At 35.4% G+C, this 24,506-nt stretch overlaps 2 protein-coding genes across 3 annotated transcripts; one reads left to right on the top strand and one right to left on the bottom strand.

The window, feature by feature from the left end:
• The first annotated feature begins 28 nt into the window (after positions 1-28).
• On the top strand, positions 29-22,548 carry LOC120116791 (neutral/alkaline invertase 3, chloroplastic-like). Of its 2 annotated transcripts, XM_039137207.1 has the most exons (9): positions 29-169; positions 2,422-3,224; positions 4,239-4,404; positions 4,505-4,716; positions 5,075-5,568; positions 5,651-5,703; positions 6,081-6,497; positions 16,229-16,236; positions 22,537-22,548. In XM_039137207.1, exons 2-7 carry the CDS (start codon positions 2,514-2,516, stop codon positions 6,401-6,403), a joined length of 1,959 nt encoding a protein of 652 aa, XP_038993138.1. In that variant the 5' UTR covers positions 29-169; positions 2,422-2,513; the 3' UTR covers positions 6,404-6,497; positions 16,229-16,236; positions 22,537-22,548. The 2 variants fall into 2 exon arrangements, with proteins under 2 accessions (XP_038993138.1, XP_038993139.1); XM_039137208.1 differs by lacking the exons at positions 16,229-16,236; positions 22,537-22,548 and adding an exon at positions 15,339-15,350.
• On the bottom strand, positions 9,956-19,177 carry LOC120116887. The gene is made up of 4 exons (XM_039137276.1): positions 19,123-19,177; positions 13,184-13,397; positions 10,851-11,066; positions 9,956-10,189 (listed from the first exon to the last, which is right to left on the bottom strand). The coding sequence occupies exons 1-4, from the start codon at positions 19,137-19,139 to the stop codon at positions 9,956-9,958; spliced, it is 681 nt and encodes a 226-aa protein (XP_038993207.1). The 5' UTR covers positions 19,140-19,177.
• Positions 22,549-24,506: the final 1,958 nt, after the last annotated feature.

Below are 24,506 nucleotides of genomic sequence, written 5' to 3'. Positions count from 1 at the left end.
TATTTTTACCCAACAAAGTGACTGCGTGAGTACTTTTGGTACACACAAATTGTTTGAAAGAGACATTTCCCGATCTTTTTATTTATTTATTTATTATTTTTCATTTCATAACTATCTGTCTCGTTTTCTCTCCGATTTTTCATCTCCTTCGTGAATCAGACTCACTAAGGTTAGTGTAGACCCCAGATTTTGTCCTCATTCACAACACTACACCTATGCCCACGTGAAGCTGCCAGCCATCCTATGCCCACTTGCCGCTGTCATTGCCACCCACTATTAGAGGATAAGCTCAAAAAATCAAAGCATCATCACACCAACCAAGTTGCACGATTTTAAAATATAAAATCAGTGTAAATTTGGTTATAAAGAAAAGTGGAATGCATGTACGAAAGGAGGAAAAAAAACAGAAACGAAGGGAAACAATTGTAAGGCTCGATTCCTCTCGTTTTTCAGAAGAAAAAAGGATAAACAATAAAATACGAAAAAAAGGAAATTTTCAGCAATCAAAACAGAATTGAATCCTAAGGTATTTCAATTTGTATCTTAGTTTTAAGTTTATTTGTTTAATTCTTAGATTGAAACTAAAAAAACCAGTTAGTATAAATTTTGTTCGTGGTTTATATACAAATTTTTCATGGCTTCAAAAAAAATGTATATGAGTTAGGGATTTATAATTACCTAGATGCCATGGTATGTGTTGGGGTGGTGTTGTCTTCGCTCGGAGTTGAGAGCGTGAATAGCCTCCGATCGCAGTGGTCGACGTTTGGAGTATTTGAGGAGATGAGCGGCGTTGCTTGAGGGAGGTGAAGAAATTGGGATCTGATATGTTGAGCAGAGTTGGAGATGGGGGGAAGGAGTTTGGGTTCCTGGAAAGAAAGAATAAAAGAAAATGGAGGGATATGCTTTGTGGGGTTCACGTATTCTGGAAATGAAAGGAAGGAGGAGTGTTTTATTTTATATTTTGGTTTAATCTAACTTAGGGTCTCTATATTTTGGTTATATTTTACTTTGGTCGCTTAAAGTATTGGGTTATTCACATTCAAATCCTCTCAATTCCTACCGTATTTTGCATAATGACCCCCAAATATATGTATATAAGTTGCGTTAAACCCCATCAAATATTATCGTTCTTTTACATTTCAGTCCCTAAAATTCTATATTTTATTTATTTCGTTTTTGGTATTTTAATTTTATTATTTTTAATTTAGTCACTAACATGTTATATTTTCTGTTTTGTTTATTTCTAATTTTGACACTTTATTTTCTGTCTATTTTATTTTAGTAACTATTTATTCTTGATATGATACTGTTTTTTTTCTTTTTTTTAATCTTTGTTTATTTTCATTTTAGCTATTATCTTATATATTTTTGCATTTTAATCCATATAATTATATTTTATTACAATTCAGGCTATTGTATTTATTGTATTTCGATCCATGTTTATTTTTTTAATTTCGATATTAATACTAACTCTTTGTTTTTGTATGTTTTATTTTGCAACTTTATTTATGATTTTTTAGGGATAATTTTAATTGATTAAAAGGTAAATAATTATGATCGAATTTTTAAATTTTAATTTTAATTTTAATTTTTGCAATTAAGACAACCGATAAATTAAATGGTACCGAAAGGACAGTTCAAGGGTGCTAATCCTTCCTTGACTGTAACCGACTCCCGAGCCCGACATATTTCTGGTAAAACGCAGATCAGGTAAGATGGTATCCGATCAACCAAATTTTTTACGAAAAATAAATGATCGATGGCGACTCCCAATATTTTATTTAAGTAGAAGCCCAATTCCGGGCCCACCCGAAAGACGGTCGCGACAGTTAGCTATTTTTTTCCTTGTGTAATTATATACAATTCGATCTGGGTCTGCTGTTTGCATGCTGGAATTTGTATTGTTTTTTGGAATTTTTTAAAATGCATCGAAAAATATAAATTTATTGCCTTTTTCTTTTATTATTCCTTTTCATCTGGATATTGATAATTTCATTTGAATTTTCTTCCTGGGCTTTTGTGTAAGTTTAATTATATATATGACTTCATTTCTATTTGATCAGTTAGTTACTGTGTTTTCTCTGCATTTGTCTTTTAGTAACGTTTTGAAATGCTTTGAAGACTCTAAATTTACTGTACATTTCTCCCCTCATCTGCTTCGATAATTTTATTTGAATTTTGCTCCTGGCCTGTTGTAGAGTAGTTTTATCATATAAAATCGATTTTATTTTGCTTTAGTTTCCATTCTACCAGTTAATGGATGTACTATTATCATGTCTTTTTATTTATATAATTCTTTGTGGTCCTAAACATGTAATGTTCATGCGTATGTGTTTTTCCTCCTCTTGCTGTTTTTTCGTGAATGCTTTTTATATAGTATATATTGATTGTATCCCTTGATCTTTTTGTTTTTGATTTAAGGTTTCAGCATCTTGATTTGAAGTGAAGCTTCTGGATTTGTTTGATTAGAAGGAGCTTACTTTTAATACAGTGCCTTTTATTTGATTAGCATCATGTCGATGGGAACTATGGAGACAGTTCGACACGTTTTATCTGGGGCTGTACCTCAGTTTTTAAGTAGTGATCTGTTTTCTAGCAATTCGGATTTAGTATTGTACTCTAGATGCCACATTAAGTCTGTGGAGAGAAGAGGCCCAAGGTATTTGCCGTCCCTGAAGTGTTCAAGTATGTCGGGATGTCGAATAGGAAGCTATAGGTGTAAGCGACTGGGTGGTGGTTTGTATAGGGATACAGCAATTGACAGATTGAAGCTTCTTAGTTGCAAATGCCAGCAGGCTGAAAGTGTGGGTGGAGTAGATACAGGTGAAGGAAATTCAGAGTGGTTTGTGGATAGTGCAAATAAATTTAATCTTAATGGTTCAATAAACTCGCAAAACAATTTGGAGTTCGAGCATGTTGCACAACTGAAGAGGGAAAATGAAGTCTCGATGTCAAATGATAAAGCTGGAACAGGCACGAGCACATTTGCGGCAGCTAGTGTTGATTCTGTCGAGGAAGAAGCGTGGGATTTACTGCGGGCTTCCATGGTTTATTATTGTGGAAGTCCTGTAGGAACTATTGCTGCCAATGATCCCACATGTTCCAATGTGTTGAATTACGACCAAGTCTTTATTCGCGATTTCATACCTTCTGGTATCGCTTTTCTGTTAAAAGGAGAGTATGAAATTGTTCGGAACTTCATACTTCACACACTTCAGTTACAGGTATTTTCATATCCAATAGTATGATTATTGTATTGACAATTTGTGATGATAATTTTACTTTTTGGTGGATCTTTCGACGTATTTATAAATTATTATTTCACTTCTAATTCCTTTACAAGGACAACTGTGTGCCTTTGTGTGTTTACTTACGATCAAAGCAAAAACTGTCCTAGCAAATTAAGCTTGGTCTGCCAACATCATTATATGGCGAGCGTTTCTTCATTAAGTCTGATAATTATTTTTCATTATTAAATTTCATGATGAGTAATTTATTTGTGTTTCACTTTTCTTTCTTACTACCTAATCATTGTCGGTATATATCTATAAGTGGTTCACATGTTACTAAAGCTTTGTTACCTTGCTGGTTATACCCATAGTAGAGAGCAGGTAATTCTCTAATTAGTACTACTTGGTGAAATAGATGTGCCAATTGACTCGTTTTCCTATAAATGTTTTCCTATAAATGAAGAAATATCTGGTGACATAAACAATTCAATGTTACTTCTACCATTGAGGTTATTTACCTCTTATCTTCCTATGTTTAGTTAGTATTAAATAGCAATGGAGGGTATAAGAAATAGCTAAAGTGAGTACAAATATGGATTTAAACATGTCTATACCTATGATCATGTAATCTTTTAATTGATAGCATAATCAATATCATTAAAGGATTCGGCTCTACTGATCTTGCTTAGGTTATGGTCTTAGAATATTATGGCAAAATTTGGTTCATTTAGCAAAATGAACCCTTCTTTTAAGTGGCAGTGGATGAGAACAATTAAAAATGTCATTCCACATGTGTAAACTTCTTGTGTTGGAATCAATGTGACGACTCTATATATGCAATAATATCAAATTGAGATGCGGGCTAGGTTTCCTCCTCATCTAAGTACATGGAGTAATCTATATGCATTTGAAAATTTTGAGCGTAAAGTTGTTTGAATTTGTGTCCTATTATATAAACTCCTTGTTTTTTCCTTATTTTTTAATATATTGTATACTTGCCCGTAGTAGAGTTGGGAAAAAACAATGGACTGTCATAGCCCTGGTCAGGGGTTGATGCCTGCAAGTTTCAAAGTGCGCACAGTTCCTCTTGATGGTGATGATTCAGCAACGGAGGAGGTATTGGATCCCGACTTTGGAGAGGCAGCTACTGGCCGTGTTGCACCTGTTGATTCCGGTAAAAAAAATTAAAAAGTCCAGAAAGAGTTTCTGTTTTCTATTTTCTATTTCATTCATTGATATACTTTGCTACAATGAACAACCTCTTTCAATTGCAGGATTGTGGTGGATTATATTATTACGAGCATATGGCAAATGTTCGGGCGACCTTTCAGTTCAGGAGAGAGTTGATGTCCAAAATGGAATCAAGATGATTCTGCGGCTATGCCTTGCCGATGGTTTTGATATGTTTCCTACATTGTTGGTTACTGATGGTTCTTGTATGATAGATCGCCGCATGGGAATTCATGGACACCCTCTGGAAATTCAGGTAAATGAAAAACAATCTCTAGAGTAATTTTGTAAAGCTCCATTTGATTGTTCCTTTTGGCGCTTGGTTTTTGCTTTACAAAAGTTCCTATAGGTCAAAATAGAAAAGAACTATAGTTGGAAAGATACATTTCTATTATTTCAAGAAAAAGTCCTTCAAATTTTCCGAGAATTGCCATAAATACCTGGCTTCCATTTGATTTATGCTGCTAGTTGGTTGAGTTTACTGATATAATGTTTACTTTTATATGCATGGATTGTTGACATTTAAAATAAAAAATTACATGCTTTGTATGCATGAGGAATTTAAATCAGTGTGAAAATGAACCTGATATTCAGATGATTTTGCATTTCTGTAGTCACTTTTCTATTCGGCATTGTTATGTGCACGTGAAATGCTAACTCTGGAGAATGGATCAGCCGATCTTCTTCGAGCATTGAATAACCGTCTGGTTGCTCTGTCGTTTCATATCCGAGAATATTACTGGATTGATATGAGAAAACTTAATGAGATTTACCGTTACAAGACTGAAGAGTATTCATATGACGCCGTAAATAAGTTCAATATTTATCCTGATCAAATCTCTCCTTGGTTGGTGGAATGGATGCCCAATAAAGGAGGCTACTTGATTGGGAACTTACAACCAGCTCATATGGATTTTCGATTCTTTTCTCTTGGAAATTTGTGGGCTGTTGTAAGTGGTCTTGCAACAACTGCTCAGTCACATGCTATATTGGATCTCATTGAAGCTAAATGGGCGGATTTGGTGGCAGAAATGCCATTTAAGATCTGTTACCCAGCTGTTGAAGGTCAGGAGTGGCAGATTATTACAGGCCGTGATCCGAAGAACACGTAACATGACTCCCTTAAATATGATAATGTTATTATTTTTTGGTCAGCATCAGCATTTTAATTGCATATTTGTTTAATGCAGGCCTTGGTCTTACCACAATAGTGGTTCCTGGCCAACTCTACTCTGGCAGGTTAGTAATGTTGACATTCATTTAATTTCTCTAAATTTCATTGTTAACATCCTGTTCTTAGGTTTGCATTCGAGGTCTCGAAATTTTGAGGGTTTTTCAGGCTTCCCTATGTAATTGTAGATGACCATCAAAATTATAGATATTTATATATATCAGGAAAATTGTTGATGTTGTGTATATTTGGTCGTTGTGGCTCATAATTTGTAGATACCAGTCTGGCTGATGTTTAGCCGTAGGTATTGTTGCATTATTTATTATGTTTAGAATATTGATAGCTAATATTAAAAGATAATATATCGAAGAAGATATTTGTTTTGGGTATAAGCTTTGCAATCAATGGATGAAACTCTGATACTCGAATCCATCCCATCATACGGTTGGCAGTTGCATGTATGAAGATGAATAGACCCGAGATTGCCGCAAAAGCAGTTTCAGTTGCTGAGAAACGCTTATCCAGGGACAAATGGCCTGAGTACTATGATACTAAAAAAGCAAGGTTCATCGGAAAACAATCAAGACTGTTCCAAACCTGGTCTATTGCTGGATATCTCGTGGCAAAACTTCTACTCGTGGACCCGAGTGCAGCGAAGATTTTAACAACAGAAGAGGATTCCGAGATTGTCAATGCCTTCTCCTGCATGATCACCAGTAACCCGAGAAGAAAACGCGGTCCAAAGAGTTCGAAAAAGACATACATTGTGTGAGGTAACCGAGTTGTGTGCATAATTGATTTATGGTTACATTTTCATCGTCTCTAATGGCCATAATTTGGAATTGGCTGTTGAAGCTAAATAGGTGGTGCAACCACCAGATTCATGTACCCAAATAATTAGGTAAAGATCGTTTCTCTGACTTAGGGTAATAGTTGTTATACTTCTACGGACAATCGGTTCATTTGTCGAGCTGTCGTATTTGTGTGTGTGTATATATATATATATATGCACATATACACTGAATCTCTGTCAAAGACTTTGGTAAATCATAAGAGCATTACACATGGAGTTCTTCATGATTATGACACCGATGTTTTTGGATGTTGAAATTTGAGACAGGATGGTAGTATCAGAGCAATATGCAATATCTTGTTTACTGATTGAAAAACCAGACTGGCCCAGTTGAACTTGAAATCGGTTCTGAGTTGTATATTAACAAGGCGAGATGTTGGCCCGGTATAGAATCAGTTCAACCAGATAACGCTTGTGCAACACATCGTGGAGCTTTTGAAACGGGAATGGTCCGAATGGATAGTGATATTTCAACATGTTCCTCGCAAAGGAAATAAACCGACGGATTGTATGACAAAATTGATGGATAGAAGTCAGTACGATTGTGTGAAGTTCACAAAGCCACCGATGGAGGTGCGTCCCTTGCTGCACGAAGAGATGTTTACTGACATTGCTGTTTAAGTAGTTGTAGGTTGTAGTTCATTATCATTCTTTATCGTCATTAATTATTTAATGATCAAAGCAGAAATAAAATATAATGTTAATTCTTTAATAGCAAATGAATCCTAATCCTATATAATATATTTTAAGCCAAGACATGTTAAGAATTAATATTTAATTATTTTTTAATTTAATTAAATTTACCTAATTTTGTTAGATGTAGCATCCTATTCACGACATCAGCTTCCAACGTTGCCCTCGCATGACTTTGCGATCTTCAGGAGAACAATCTGGAAGCAACCAAAATGAATATAAAGTTGATAACTTTATGAAAACCATCCGAAAAATATAGAAGAAAATTCAATACCTAAAAAGACAAAAAGAAGAAGAAGAAGATAAATAATGGTAATTATTATTATTATTATTATTATTATTATTATTATTATTATTATTATTATTATCTGGAATCTGCACCTCCATTGGTCCAACTATTGTTTCCTTTTCTGTGTAACCGTTTTTATTATATCAATGAAGGTATTTTTTAATTTTTTTATTCAGCCTTTTTTCTGGTATATGTTTCAAGGTTGTTTTCGATCAATTTTTTGTTGTTTTTGCCCTAAATCATCTGGCCATCTTTGTTTATTTGTTGAGATATTGTAGGAAATTAATAGTCCATGGTTCATTTTGATCCCATGATCTCTTAAACCGTGTTTAATGATACAACTGCTGTTTGGTTTCAGAGAAATTGGGAGCAAAGATAGAAGAAAGCGAACTGAAGGGTATACATTCTAAGATTCCTTTTTAATTTTTTCCTCAAATGTTCTAATATCTTTCAAATGTATTCATTTCGCCTTAAGATTAATCCATGTTTTGATGGTCAGAAAATGCACAAGAAAAAAATGAAATGAAAGTACTTTTGAGTTTAATATCTAAGACAGCTTTTGCTTTTATAACGTTGTATGATATACTGTAATGAGTTGAATCCTGCTTTGGCTGCTTGATAAATAGAGGAAATTTGAAGATGAAGTAAATTGTTAAAACTAATATTCCAAGTGCTTTTGAGATATTCTATATGTATTTGTTATACAAATGTTTGAATTGGTATTTGTGTTGAGTCTTTCATTTACGATTTTAACTTATTTAAATTTGTAATAAATATGTGCTTCTTGTGCGATTATTGGACGATTGCTTTGATGGATAAGAATTTATGCACACGTGAATGCGAGATGCGTCGTATCAACTTTTGTTATTGCCGATCCATTCAATGATTGCTTGTATGTATAAGGCTTTGCTGAAGTCCAGTAGAGGTATTTGCAATCATTGTAGGAGTTATACTTGGTGGTTACATGTTGCTTTTGATTATTGTTAGCTTTCAGAATATCTTTTTGTTGATGAAAAAGTCTTATGAATTCAAGAGTAGATTTATTATGTAAGTGGGCTGAAGGGAACCCCGGGCAAGGGCCTACACTTCAAGAAAACAAATAGTCGATATGTAGACATCTACACGGATGCAGATTGGGCAGGTTCGGTGAATGATAGACAGTCTACAAGCGGTTACTGCAGCTACGTGTGGGGTAACCTTGTGGCGTGGAGAAGTATAAAAAACAATATGTTGTAGCCTATAGTAGTGTTGAAGCTGAATATCGAGTTGTGTCACATGGTATATGCGAGGGAGTTTGGATACAACAACTAATGAGGGAATTAAAAATGCCTCACACCAGACCTATGAAACTGTACTGTGACAATCAGGCAGCGGTGAGCATAGCATACAATTCGGTTCACCACGATCGTACCACACATGTAGAAATAGATCGACATTTCATCAAAGAGAAGATCGAATCAGGGGAAGTATGCATAACCTACCTACCAACTAAACAACAAGTTGCAGACTTGTTTACCAAGAACCTAAACAAGAACATGTTTGAAGATCTCACTAGCAAGTTGGGTTTGATGAACATCTACACTCCAACTTGAGGGGGAGTGTTGGAATTCCTAGAATCAAGGGACAAAATCCTTTTGTTTTCCTTATTTCTAGGAGTTTGCTTAATGTAAATAGTCATTAATCTAATTCCCTGATCTTAGGAATCATTTCCTAACTTAGACTATTTCTTCCTTATAAACTGTGAGTTACTGTTAGAGCAATAAAGGGTAAGAAATTCATTTCTTCTCATATCTGTTCAAATTGTATTACATCTTTCCATTTCACCTCCATTAACTTTCAGTTGTCTGTGCATATTTTCATCTCATCAGAGTGTCCAGTGGTCTGTTTCTGAGTAGTCGAGCCTAAATTTTTCGCAATAATATTTGTAGTCAGTGCATCCTGAAACAAGAACCTAAGTTAGGACAGACCACAACGGCCACCGTAAGTAAGAAATGGTCGTAACAGAATTACCCGCTCCTGTACCTTGACACAGCGTGTTAAGCATCAATTTGAAACTGGTTGATAAATAAGTTAGGACAGATGTAGGCTAATTTCACTGAGCACTCGCTCTAACATGTAGCTCAATAAGGCTTTCACATGGACCACCTAACATGGGATTAGGGTGATAAGGTATCAACAACAGAACACATTCGGAATGTTCAACATTGAAACTAAAACTATTTGTTCAGCAGGTGGAGAGACCCAACTTGAGTATAAGGCCACAAGAAATTCAAAACTTAGTAGATGTGAGATAATATCACTTAAAAAAGGTATCTAAAGAGTAAAGAGCCATCAAATTTTAGCTCTAACATGAATCAGATGGTTGGTCATGCCTTCACTTGATTGCCAAGATCTTCTGTCATCCCGACAGACGAAACTTAATAAATGCGGGATAACATGACTTTAACAAGAGACATCTAAAGATGCAACACATTTTGTTCCAACATGAGTTAGATAGCTGGCCATACCTTCACTTTCTTGCTGAGATCTGCTATTATCCCCATTGAATTTGATGATGAATCTATGATTAACATATCTGAGGCAGATATAGAAGTGTGCATTGTTGCTTCCTCACTCATGATTTTCAAACTAGAAGAATTTAACTTTTTCTTCTTGTTCAGGTGGTCAGCTGAATATTTTGAAGGATCCAGGTCTAAGTTATTCACACTCTGTGCAGCTGCATCCTGTTGAAGAGAAGCATATTTAATTTAATTTACATGCAACACCAGAAGAGCTATAATGCAACAGAGAAAATGATACATATATAAGTGAAAAAGAAAGAGTATATTGATTGATATGATGGAATGTTTAAAGTTAGGAAGGGTAGAAAGTTGCAAAAGAGCATTTCATTATGCATTCTCTACAGTTTAAATCACAATTAAGTCAGTTTTTCTCCCTCCATATCATAAATGCAAACTCATTCAGTTGATTGTAATATGTGAGAACTCATAAGGTCCAACTTATTTTTTTGCGTAGACAAGCTCAGCCCATTTGTTATCTACATGTACAAGTCGTGCAAAATTAAAAAAAGAAGCTAAATGCATGTTAAAAAACTTCCCTTGAACTGAACTAGTTACAAATGAATTGATATTATCTGAAATTTCCTTTGACATCAAACAGAAGATTTATAAAACCATGAAAGTACTTTTGGAGGTTCAAATGCATTAAAAATTTTCATTTCAATTATTAAGTCGGACACAGGGAAAAGGTTAACTAGCAGTTGCACGATAGCATGTACACCACGGCTAATCAAACCTTTTAGACAAAGTTCTTCCTATTTTAATCAAAACTCGCTAAATGATATTGAATTTTATTGTTTGACCAAAAAGAGAGCAAGGGAAATACCTTATCCTTAGTCCAGTTTAGGCCATTTGTTCTCTTCCTTCCATACTTGGGAGAAAAATGCTGGATTGCATTTTTATCCTTAATAGTACTAAAACTTTCTTTGAGCTTCTTGATAGTTTCTAAATCAAGCATGGTTACAATGCTCTTCTCATCAAATTGGCCAGCTTGTGGCAGCAGGGAATGCAGCATCAGATCACTGACCTCAGCATTAGCTAGCTCCTAACGAATTATAAATTAGGACAGCAAGAGAAGTAAGGCAGGTTGTATTTTACAAGGTACAGCTAGCACGCAAAAGGAAATCAAGATGCAGCTATCAAACATAACTTATAGGAAAGTAATTACTCATGTACATCTGCAATGAATTTAAGGCTAATTGTTTTACTCCCATCTCTTTTTTCTGTTTTATATTCCCTCCTTTAACAGATAAGAGTGCACTTCATATTTGAAGGGTCAATATTTGTGAATCATTAAATTGCACAAAAGATAACTAAGAATAGAGAATATAATCAGGACACAACTCTGTGCAAGATTAAACACGTGCTTGGCTATACTCAACTAATGAACTGTTATATTGTAGGATATAGAAGTATACTTTGTATTTAGCATTTTCCTTTGCATTAAGCTTCTATTTTAGATTTATCTAAGTAAAAAGACAGGATAGTTTCTGTTTATATAACAAAGTAAACACCTAGCAGGACTCTTATGTTGTATATTTAATAGGTCTGATTTGTTTGTTTTTTCAAATAACAAAGGAATAACAGATAAAAAACTCTCTTCCAGTAAACTCTCTCCTCTTTTCAGTAAATTCACATATATTATGCCCAAAATTGAACTAAGAAGGGAGCATAAGTATAAGACACTGCATGCATGGTCATAAACGTGCTTGGCAAAATATATTTTTGCAACTTCAAAAGAGAAAAAAGGTGGCATATACTTGTTATACGAATCTTTAAGTGGTGTAAATATCTTAGATGAGAAAATCTTTAAACATGAGACTGGGGATCTTAAATTTGATTTTAGCACTAAAACTGAAGTTATTCATAGTCTTTATGCTTGATTGTCCTTGTGTCTTGGATACTAACAAAAAGAAAAATTAGGTATGTAGAAATCTGAAGAGAAATGATATAGTATCTATTTTTCTTTTTTACAAAAAAATGTACCATTATAGTTACCTCCTGGCACCTATGGATGTCTATATTGTTACAACCTTGCAAATATATTAGTCGACATCCTTAGATGCCATGAGGTAACTATACCGGTATATTTTTTCTCTCGAAAAGAAAAATAGGCACTATATCATTTCTCTTCAGATTTCTACATGTTACATTCTGCATTTTGTTAGCATCTAAGACACAAGGGCAATCAAGCATAAAGACTGCATAACTTCAGTTTTAGTCCTAAAGTCAAATTTAAGATCCTCAATCCCATATTTAAAGATTATCTCATCTAGCACAAATCAAACGACCTCAGTGGTTAAGGAACTTGTGGTTATCCATTTAGGTCCCAGGTTCGAGCACCGCGTAAGCAGGGATATGAACATTCATTGTCAAATGGTTGAGTCTCTAAACAGATACTACCTTGAATTCACCCCAGATTTATCATAAAAAAAGGATTTTCTCATCTAACATATTTATACCACTTAAAGATTTGTATAGCAAGTATATGCAGTGGTGTCCACCTTCAAATTTTGTCCCCTCAAAGACATTCTCAATCAATATCCTCACAAAACCTTAGCAATAGCACCAAAGAAAAGACAAGAAGTTGTTCCGTGATTCTGACTATAAGCATGAAATTTCTATGAATCTCCAAAGGTGTGGGTAACTAGAATCAAACATGCAGGTCCATGCAAAATATTCAACATAACAAAGCGACAAGTATTTGAAGGTTAATAATATATCAGCCATTAAAATATTATTCAAAGCCAGAAAATGTCATTACAAACTAATAATTGCTTGCAAATATCAAATAATGAGCACAAAGTCTCTTAAAGAGCTTGCATGAAAAATTCAAACAAATAAATCAACATTGGGCAATAAGAGATGACAGATCCAGCATCTACCACCCTATTAGAAAAAGAAAGAGACAGAGAAAGAGAAATGCAAAACATTCAAAGAGACACAAAGCAAGATACAAAGTACGGAGACATGGCAAGTTTTCATATTAATGTAACAATTAAACTTAATAGCCCTTAGTGACAGTACTAATATCTAACTATTTCACCGTCAATAACTGCCCAAAAGTCAGAGTTCTCTTTGTATTTATGTGGAGAGTAAATGGATCTTTGATTATGGGCATGTTAAAGCATGCAAGGATGAAACTTGTTGTTACTTGACTGTTTCCAAATTATTTGCTTTCTTCACTTCAGGCTCCATATTTGGATTTGATGAAGTAATTTTTTTCTTTGGGAGTAACATTGGATCCATTGTTTTCCTCCTTTGCAATTGAACATAGATCTGAAGAACTTGACTTTTGGTCCTTATGCAGGGCAGCTGAGTTGTCTGGAGAACCAGACCTCGAATGTAAGACAACATCCTGAGATTGCTCATTCTTGAAAGGAAAACTCTGTCTTAGTTCACGAAATAAAGCATAAAATAAGCAGATATTAGTGTTGAAAGTATTAAAATGGTTTTCAAGTTTGGTAACCAACTTTGAAAAAAATGGTTTTCAAAGTTTGGTAAATGTTTCTTTGAAAATGGTTTTCAAAGTTTGGTAAATGTTTCTTTGAAAAATAGTTTTTCAAAGTTTGGTATATGTTTGTTGAAAAATGATAATGGGATAATCATAATTAATCCCTATGTTTTAGGGTATTTATAAGATTAAGTCCTTAAGTTTCAACTATAAATACCCTAGCTCATTTAGCTTCAAAACTATCCCAAAAATCATTTCTTTCTCCCAATACTAGAGAACTTTCTTGTGAGTAGTGAGTATTTTGTAAACACCTGTAAATTTTCTCTCTTAGTAAAAGATTTGCAGCAGTCCGGAGACGTAAGCACAATTGGCTGAACTCCGTTATCAATTTCGGGTATTATTTTTCCGATTTTATTTTGCATTTTCACTAATCTGGTTATAGGGAAATTACTTGTACTTGGTTTATTTCCCAACAACTGGTATCAGAGCTTTTGGGTTGTGAATTTTGTCAATTTTTTGCGAAGTTACTATTCGGGTTACTATTCACGTGAATAGTGAATTTCGTGAATAGTAAAATTCGGTCGGCGATACAAGTTTATCGACGGAAGTGTCCTAATACACGGCGGTTCGCAAAAAATTTCAGAAACGATCCAAACGAAGCTAGATTCGAGTGGGAGCGATGGTTGCAGACGAAGGGAATGTGAAAATTGAAAAGTTCGATGGTGCGGACTTTGGATTTTGGAAGATGCAAATTGAAGATTTTCTATACCAGAAAAATCTATATCAACCCCTCTCAGGAAAACAACCAGAGGGCATGAAGAATGAAGACTGGGCTCTTCTCGACAGACAAGCCCTCGGAGTTATCCGACTGACGTTATCTCGCAATGTTGCTTTCAACATAGTAAAGGAAAAGATCACGGCGGGTCTTATGACGGCTCTCTCCAGTATGTATGAGAAGCCATCGGCCTCAAACAAAGTTCATTTGATGAGGCGATTATTCAATTTGCGGATGACGGAAGGGGCATCGGTGGCACAACACCTAAATGAACTCAACACAATCACAGCCCAGTTGAGTTCAGTGGAAATTGAATTTGATGATGAAGTTCGAGCTTTAATTCTCTTATCATCTTTACCAGACAGTTGGAATGCTACTGTTACAGCAGTCAGCAGTTCGTCGGGAAACATCAAATTAAATTCGACGATGTTCGGGATCTGGTACTGAGCGAAGAAATTCGACGGAGAGAATCGGGTGAAGCATCAACCTCCTCAGCCTTGCACACGGAGTCTAGAGGGAGAACTTCAGAAAGAAATTCAAATCGTGGCAGATCGAAATCCAGAAGGGGAAAATCAAGAACAGGAAATAAAGATTTTACCTGTTATAATTGCGGCAAGAAGGGCCACTTCAAAAGAGATTGCCGAGCACCGAAGAAAAATACCGGCGCACAGGAATCTGTCAACATGACGGAGGAGACAGGTGATGCCATGATTTTAAGCGTCAACAGTCCGATTGAATCATGGATTTTGGATTCAGGGGAATCTTTCCACTCCACGCCATGCCAAGAAATCATGGAGAACTATGTCAGTGGAGATTTTGGGAAGGTTCATCTTGCTGATGATGAAACCTTGAAGATCGTCGGAAAAGGAGACATTCGACTAAAGCTGCCAAACCAGACCACCTAGAAGCTGATAGGAGTGAGACATATTCCTGGTCTCAAAAGAAATTTGATTTCTGTAGGACAGCTTGATGGAGAAGGATACAGTACAACCTTTTCAGGTTGTGAATGGAAGATTACCAAAGGAGCACTCATCATTGCACGTGGTAAGAAGACATGTACTCTCTATGTAACCTCAAATTTAGAGAATATCATTGCAGCAGCAGATGCTGATGGAAAATCAAACCTATGGCACCAAAGGCTTGGCTATATGAGCTAGAAAGGGATGAAGACACTTTTGTCAAAGGGGAAGCTGCCGGATCTAAAGAATATAGATGTCGGACTATGCGAGGATTGCATCTTTGGCAACAAAAGAAAGTCAGCTTTGCAAAGATTGGTAAGACACCCAAGGCTGAAAAGTTAGAGTTAGTTCATACTGATGTATGGGGACCATCTCCAGTTCCATCTCTTGCAGGCTCATTATATTATGTCACCTTCATCGATGATTCTACAAGGAAGGTGTGTGTTTATTTTCTGAAGAAAAAATCAGAAGTCTTTGATACCTTCAGAAAATGGAAGGCCATGGTGGAAAATGAGAATGGTATAAAAGTCAAGCGGTTGAGGTCTGACAATGGAGGAGAGTACAGAAATAGGAGATTCAGAGATTTTTGCGCAAACAATGGGATCAAGATGGAGACAACAATTCCCATGACACCGCAGCAGAATGGCGTAGCAGAGCGCATGAACAGAACTCTGAATGAACGTGCCAGAAGCATGAGGATACATGCCGAATTGCCTAAATTTCTATGGGCTGAAGCTATTAACACTGCAGCTTACCTGATCAACCGTTGGCCCTCAGTTCCTTTGGATGGCAGAATACCAGAGGAAGTTTGGAGCAAGAAAGAAATAAACCTTTCACACTTAAGAGTGTTTGGTCGTATTTCTTATGTACACATAGACTCTGCTGAAAGAAGTAAACTTGATGCTAAGTCCAACAAATGTGCCTTTATTGGTTACGGCGGTGATGAGTTCGGTTACCGGTTTTGGGACTATGAAAATCGGAAGATCATTAGAAGCAGAGATGTCATTTTCAATGAGAATGTGATGTACAAAGACAAGTCAACTGTAGAATCAAGCAGCTCCAATACCAAAGCTGAAACAAAGGAATTTGCTGAGGAGATTTCTGGAAATGATGTTCAGATCAGTCCTGAAGCAGTTCAAGAAGAACCAGGCACACCGGAACTAAGACGCTCCTCCAGAATTCCTAAACCAACCCAACGGTATTCTCCTTCTTTGCACTACTTGTTGCTGACTGACAATGGTGAACCAGAGTGCTATGATGAAGCAATGCAAGTGGAGGATTCAGTCAAGTGGGAGTCTTCCATGAAAGATGAGATGGACTCGCTTTTGTCAAATCAGACGTGGGAATTAGCTGAATTACAACCAGGTAAGAAAGCGCTTCACAACAAGTGGATTTACAGGATGAAAGAAGAGCACGATGAGAGCAAACGCTACAAAGCGAGATTGGTTGTCAAAGGTTTTCAGCAAAAAGAAGGTATTGACTACAATGAAATTTTCTCTCCAGTCGTGAAACTATCTACAATCAGACTGGTGTTGAAAATTGTAGCTGCAGAGAATTTACATCTTGAGCAGTTAGATGTAAAGACAACTTTCCTTCATAGTGATTTGGAGGAAGAAATCTATATAAGTCAGCCATAAGGCTTCATAGAGGCAGACAAGAAAAACCTGGTATGCAGGTTGAAGAAGAGCTTGTATGGTTTAAAACAAGCTCATAGACAGTGGTACAAGAAGTTCGATAGTTTCATGAGTAGCAGTGGTTTTACCAGATGCCAAGCAGATCATTGCTGCTACATCAAGAGGTTCGACAATAGCTTCATTATTTTATTGTTGTACGTTGATGACATGCTCGTTGCAGGCTCAAACATGCAAGAGATTATAAACTTGAAGCAAAAATTGTCAAAGCAGTTTGCTATGAAGGATCTGGGCGCTGCAAAGCAGATTCTTGGATGAGGATCAAGAGAGACACAAAGTCAGGGACTTTGATATTATCACAGGCTGAGTAAATCAACAAAGTACTCTCTAGGTTCAACATGCAAGATGCTAAACCAGTAAGTACACCTTTAGGTGTTCATTTCAGACTCTCCAAAGAACAGTCACCAAAGACGGAGGAAGAACGTGCACACATGGTGAAGGTGCCGTACGCCTCAGCGATTGGAAGTCTGATGTATGCCATGGTTTGTACCAGACCAGATATTGCTCAAGCAGTGGGAGCTGTTAGCAGGTACATGAATAATCCGGGCAAGGTACACTGGAAGCAGTCAAATGGATCCTCAGATATCTGCGGGGTACCATAAACAAAGCACTTTGTTTCAAAGGTAGAGATACGATACTGACAGGCTATGTAGATGCTGACTTAGCCAGAAATGTTGACATCAGAAGGAGCACTACAGGGTATGTCTATACTCTAGGAGGAACCGCAGTGAGTTGGGTTTCTCAACTACAGAAGATAGTTGCTCTCTCCACAACTGAAGCAGAATATGTCACTGTTACGGAAGCTAGCAAGGAGATGATTTGGCTCCAAAGTTTCTTGGAAGAGTTAGGCAAGAAACAAGAAAACAATGTCTTGTATTGCGACAGTCAAAGTGCTATACATCTAGCAAAGAATCCGTCTTTTCATTCCAGGACAAAGCACATACAATTGCGATATCATTTTATCAGGTCTCTTCTGGAAGATGAGATTTTGAAACTTGAAAAGATCAGTGGAGCTCAAAATCCGGCAGATATGTTGACAAAGACGGTGACTACAGACAAACTGAAGTTGTTTTCAACTTCAGTTGGCATGCTAGAGTAACAAGACTAGAAAAGCTGTTGCATTGATCGAGGTGTGAAGACAGATTAAAATCAGTCTTCAAGTGGGAGATTGTTGAAAGTATTAAAATGGTTTTCAAGTTTGGTAACCAACTTTGAAAAAATGGTTTTCAAGTTTGGTAACCAACTTTGAAAAAATGGTTTTCAAAGTTTGGTAAATGTTTCTTTGAAAATGGTTTTCAAAGTTTGGTAAATGTTTCTTTGAAAAATAGTTTTTCAAAGTTTGGTAGATGTTTGTTGAAAAATGATAATGGGATAATCATAATTAATCCCTAGGTTTTAGGGTATTTACAAGATTAAGTCCTTAAGTTTCAACTATAAATACCCTAGCTCATTTAGCTTCAAAACTATCCCAAAAATCATTTCTTTCTCCCAATACTAGAGAGCTTTCTTATGAGTAGTGAGTGTTTTGTAAACACCTGTAAATTTTCTCTCTTAGTAAAAGATCTGCAGCAGTCCGGAGACGTAAGCACAATTGGCTGAACTCCGTTATCAATTTCGGGTATTATTTTTCTGCTTTTATTTTGCATTCTCACTAATCTGGTTATAGAGTAATTATTTGTACTTGGTTTATTTCCCAACAATTAGAAGAAACACTAATAAGTAAATGATAGGCCACTAAAGGAAATACAAAGAGAACCAACTGTTGACAACAAGAAGAGTTGAACGTGCTTACCAAGTTCTCCGGCATGTCAAAGCATTCTGATTTTATTTTATTTTATTTTTGTTAAAAAAAACCTCTACTTGAGTATATTAGAGGTTCTCCATTCTCTTTCCAATCAAAATGACTGAGGTAGCAGAAAAATCCAACACTGTTACAACTCTGAGATATCTAGAGACGGTATTAAACCTACATTTAGAACAAACATGGAACAACACAGGGACCAGCAATAGACTGAAGCATTTGGTGAAAAGGGCTTAAATTGTAGAAGCAAGAAACATATATACTACACAAATTTGGTTGAAATTGCGGAGTTAGGGTAAACAATCTGTAAACTCAACGCGAGGACACAATCTTCTGGTACTGTCCCTTTAAATTTCAGTGTTGAATCATGTTCATGACAAGTTAGTAAAAGAACATGAAAAATATCCAAGAGTCAAACCTGCTCATTTTTCTCATGACAAAAACTTTTGAGCAAGGCCTTCAGTATCATGCAACTTCTCAGCAGGTTCTGTATGCATCAATAAGCAAACCTCAATGCCATTCTCATCCTTTTTCCTCAATTTCCTTATTGAGATATCAAGACAGTTGATCTTAGATCTCAAGGCATTACAGCAGATGTCATGCCATTCTTCATGTTCATCCCAGACCAGTTCACTTTGGAGCAACACCAAATCTTTTTCAAGTTCATCAATGTATCTACTTTTGCAATCAATATACTCAGCACTTGAACACAAGATTTCTCGTTCAAGGCATTTTCTTCATATCTGTGAAAAACCAAAACACTGCATAACCATGCTAATAACAGATGCCAAGTAACACTATACCAATCAAAACTGCAGCAAAAATAGGACCACCATTATACCGATGCCATAACCGAAGTAAAAGTCATACCGCCGTTCCGGTTTGTATGAAATAGCTGCTTTCTTCTGCAGAATACCGACTTGCAGTCAAATCACATTGAAAAAATCAATGATCAAATAAGAATGCATGCATGTAACCGCTAATTCAAGAAACTAGAAACCACCTTCAGGAAATGATGGGCCCCAGAGGTCAAAAGCCATCAATGATATATCCTGAAATGTGAACAATGAAACATTATGATTCTTACAGAACACAAGAAAGCACAATAATGATTCATTACACAATAAAAATCGAAGGTCAAACAAACTACGAGTCCCTAACGAAAATGTAGCTCCCCCCCCCCTTTTTTCTTCTCGAAGGCCAAACAGTACCTTAAACGACGAATCACGATGAGGAAACGAAAGAAACGATCCAGCTTCCCCTGATTGAGCCCTACAATGCATAATCCAACATTTTCTATAATTTCGAGATCTCAAAAACAAATCATAGTTAGTGAATGAGCTTAGTGAGCAAAGTGTTTGTGTGTGCGCGCACGCGTTGATGAAGGGGAAAATACTGAGACTGAAAGCGACGAACGTTTCTTTTGAAGATGATGCCCGGGGACCATTATGGAAATATAAAATTTTATGAGGGTAAAAATGGAATCATAAATACAGATGGAAGATGAAGCCAACGTGTCAGATCACACGTAGGACACGTAGGGAGTTTGGGGCCCACACAATAGATTCCTCATCTGTTTTCTCATAGTCCTAGTTGGCATAATTGGCTGCCCGTGGACCGTTTCTGACTTTCTTAATTTTGTGGGGTTCACAAGCTTTAGTGATGATAGTATTCAGGTACTGCCGTTCCTATTCTGTAATCCTTCGTTCCTATCCTAATCTTCTTTTTGGTAGGATTGTAAAAAGTTGATCTAACCTGAAAAATTGACCGAAATTGACTTGAGTTAAAATTCTTTGTGACTTGAGGTAGTGGTGATTTGAAATCGATTTGAGTCTGAATTAATATTGATCTGAACCAGAATTGAATTGATAATATGATAATTGAATCTGTTTTACATCTGAATGATATGAATCTGAAATTGAGATTAACCTAGAAAATAACTGGAGTTATCCTACTTGTTATCAAACTGACATGTTATGAACCTGACATGTAATTGACTCAACTTGTAAATAAGTCGACTTATTATTTAACTGACTTAATATTTACCTGACTTATAAGTTATAACTGATGAAGGACTTGATATTTACCTGACTTATAAGTTATAATCGATGAAGTTATGAAATTTAATGAAGTTATGATATTTTGCATTTATAATAAACTATGATAATTACTTTTTAAAAGTTAAAATAAATTGTTAGTTATGATAATTAAATTAATAAATTTATTTTCTATATTAATTATAATTAATATATTATAAAATTTAATTATAATCATTAAATAATTTATTTATTGAATATGATTTTGTTAGATTGTATAAAATTAATTTAAATATTTATAAGTTAAAAATCCTAAAAGTCCACTTGTAGTTCATAGGGATGGCAACGGGCCGGGTTTGGGCCGAGTATTTGTCCCCCCGTCTCCGTCCCCGTCCCCGTTTAAAAAACTGGTACCCGTCCCCGTTTAAAAAACTGCGGGGATTTAAACGGAGATCCCCGTCGGGTAATCGGGGAAAACCGCGGGGAAACGAGTATCTCTGTTTAGCATAAACGGTTATTTAAACGGGTATTAGGTCGGGTATTGGGTCGGGTATTGGGCCGAGAATTGGGCTGGATATATATATATTTAAATTAAATATATAAATATATATTTTTTTATTTAAATTAAATTTATTAATATTATATATATATATATAAATAATTATTTTTAATATTTATCGGGTCGGGTATCGGGGCGGGTAATCGGGGTGGGGATTACCAAACCCGTCCCCATCCCCATCCCCGTTTAAAATAAATGGGTTTTCCCCATCCCGTCCCCGTCCCCGTTTATCATCCCCGAACCCGACCCGTTTAATTCGGCTTTCAGTTTTCCCCGTCGGGTTCGAGTTTTTTTGTCATCCCTAGTAATTCACTTTACTTTTGATTTTTAAAAATTAAAATTTCACCCCGTAATTTTATCATTTCACCGTCGGTTTTGCAGAAGAATAAGGGAGGAGGGACCCTTGCATTTGTGGTGTTGATAATTTTAAGGTTGACAATCCATGTATATACATAATGTACATATATACATGTATAATACATACATCATATGTATATATATATATATATATGCATATATATTTATATTAATACTTATATATAGTTATGTAATTACATCATATATATGTACATATATCATTGATCATACATAATTATATATATACTTAATTACTTACATATATATATATATACACACACATATATATTTATATACATACACCATAAACTTACATATATGCACACACTTATATATGTGTATATATTTATATATAATATATATACATAAATATAATAATATATATATGCATAAATATATTATATATATAACTATATTATATATATGATAAGTATTATGGATTCATAAGTATAATGTATATTATATATACATTTAACATAACATTCTTCGTACATATATATATATATATATATATATATATATTATATATATATATATATATATATATATATATATATATATATATATATATATATATATCAAATTAAAATAAGAGTAAAGTATAGTAATGGTCACTGAATTTTTCTAAAGCTTTCATTTAGGTCCCTCAACTTTTAAAACTTGTAATACAGTCCTCCAACATTTAATCCGTTTGCAATATGGTCCCCCGACGTTGCACTGCCGTAAGTACGTTTGCAATATGGTCATTGAACTTTTCATGCACTTGCATTTAGGTCCCCCAACTTTTAAAACTTGCAACACAATCCTCAATTTTATTCTAAACCCTAAATTCCTTTTCGATCTCAAATTTCATTTTTCGCTTATCTCTTCTCATTTCCAGTGTAACTTTTTAGTTGGGGATGCATAGGAAATTCTAATCTAACTTTGAATTATATAGAGGTGTTGACTTGAATAAGGGTCCATTGAGAGAAGGCCCGACCAATGGACTATCGGGACTATCAACGATTCAAGGTGTAATGTTAGATACATGTTATCTCAGGTGAAGCATAGATGTTCGATGAAATCCTTGTGAGAAAAAAATGGGGTTAGAAATGCAGAGTTGACAAATACTACTAAGATGAACTGAGTATCATTGTTGAAAGTCACCAACAGAGCTGAAATTCTTTTGTATAAATGATATATAATAATTTATTCGTTTAATCCTTGTGGTTAAAGATTTTCCAACAGATGATCAAATATAATGAAATCCCAAACATCACATTCATCTCTCAGTCTTTTTTGCTCACATGCACTCTCGTTTGGTTTTTGTTTTTCAATTTTCCTCCATGTAAAATTGTAAACCCAAGTAGTGCTCTGTCTTTCAGCTTTTCATTTACAAAGAAAAAATGGAGGAAGAATTACTGGAACGCAACACCGATTGCGTTTATTTCTTAGCCTCTCCCCTCACTTGCAAGAAGGTATTTATTTTCTCTTTTGGGCTATCCGGAAGTAAGCTTTTCCTCTTTCGCACTTTCCCATTTTCAGCTCACATTATGTGTTTTCTATTGAATTTTTTATGTTTTTGGAACTGCGTGTTAATGATCTGGATATTCAATGTTAGTTTTGAACCAAAACCTTCTAATTTTATTTCTTTCTTCTTAATCAAAACTTTTAGTACTCCTTATGAAAGATATTCAGTCCATCAGAATAAAAGTGAAAGAGGGTCATAGGCTAAATTTTTTTGATCTTCTTGTTTGGTTTTTCTTTAAATCAGAGAATTGGCTGTGAGTAACGACAAAGTGAAATCTCCATGCTCAATCCGAGAGACTGTTGGTACTAGTTTACTGGAATTGTATTGATCCGACCTGTGGTTTTTGGCGTCCTGTGAGCTCGTATTCTTTTTAATAAGTTCATGTTGATTATGGGACTAATATATCGTGAACAAATTGGATTTTTTTTACATGTTTTGGAAATTTTACAGTTGAATTATATTGAATTATAGCTTTATAAGATAATTCTGCATGCACGCAACTCGAAAAGGCATCATGACAGGGTATTATATTTGGAACAGCTACTTGACCCTTTCATGATGCCTTTCGAGTTGCGAAAGAGACTGAGAGGTGAATGCGTTGTTTGGGATTTCATTATATTTTATCATCTGTTGGAAAATCTTTAACCACAAGGATTAAATGAATAAATTATTATATGCCATTTATACAAAATAATTTCAGCTTTGTTGGTGACTTTCAACAATGATACTTAGTTCATCTTAGTAGTATTTGTCAACTTTGCATTTCTAACCCTATTTTTTTCTCACAAGCATTTTATCGAACATCTATGCTTCACCTGAGATGACTTGTATCTAACATTACACCTTGAATCGTTGATGGTCCCGATAGTCCCTTGGTCAGGTCTTCTCTCAATGGACCCTTATTCAAGTCAACACCTCCACATAATTCAAAGTTAGATTAGAATTTCTCATGTATCCCCGACTGAAAAGTTACGCTGAAAATGAGAAGAGAGAAGCGAAAAAGGAAATTCGAGATCGAAAAGGAATTTGGGGTTTAGAATGAAATTGAGGATTGTGTTGCAAGTTTTAAAAGTTGGGGGACCTAAATGCAAACGCCTAAAAAGTTCAGTGACCATATTGCAAATGTACTAACGACAGTGTAACGTCGGGGGACCATATTGCAAACAGATTAAATGTTGGAGGACTGCATTGCAAGTTTTAAAAGTTGAGAACCTAAATAAAAGCTTTAGAAAAGTTCAATGACCATTACTATAAATGGTTGTCCCTTGTTCCCATATGTAATGGGGTAAGGGGGAGGTAAGATAGTAGGCTGCCCCCAACAATAGGTTGAGAGCAGCTTC

This window comes from Hibiscus syriacus, unplaced genomic scaffold, assembly GCF_006381635.1.
Source record: "Hibiscus syriacus cultivar Baekdansim isolate YM2019G1 unplaced genomic scaffold, ASM638163v2 tig00110303_pilon, whole genome shotgun sequence".
Taxonomy (NCBI): domain Eukaryota; kingdom Viridiplantae; phylum Streptophyta; class Magnoliopsida; order Malvales; family Malvaceae; genus Hibiscus; species Hibiscus syriacus.
The sequence above is the reverse complement of the archived record's forward strand: the minus strand, read 5'-3'. Positions and strand labels throughout refer to the sequence as shown.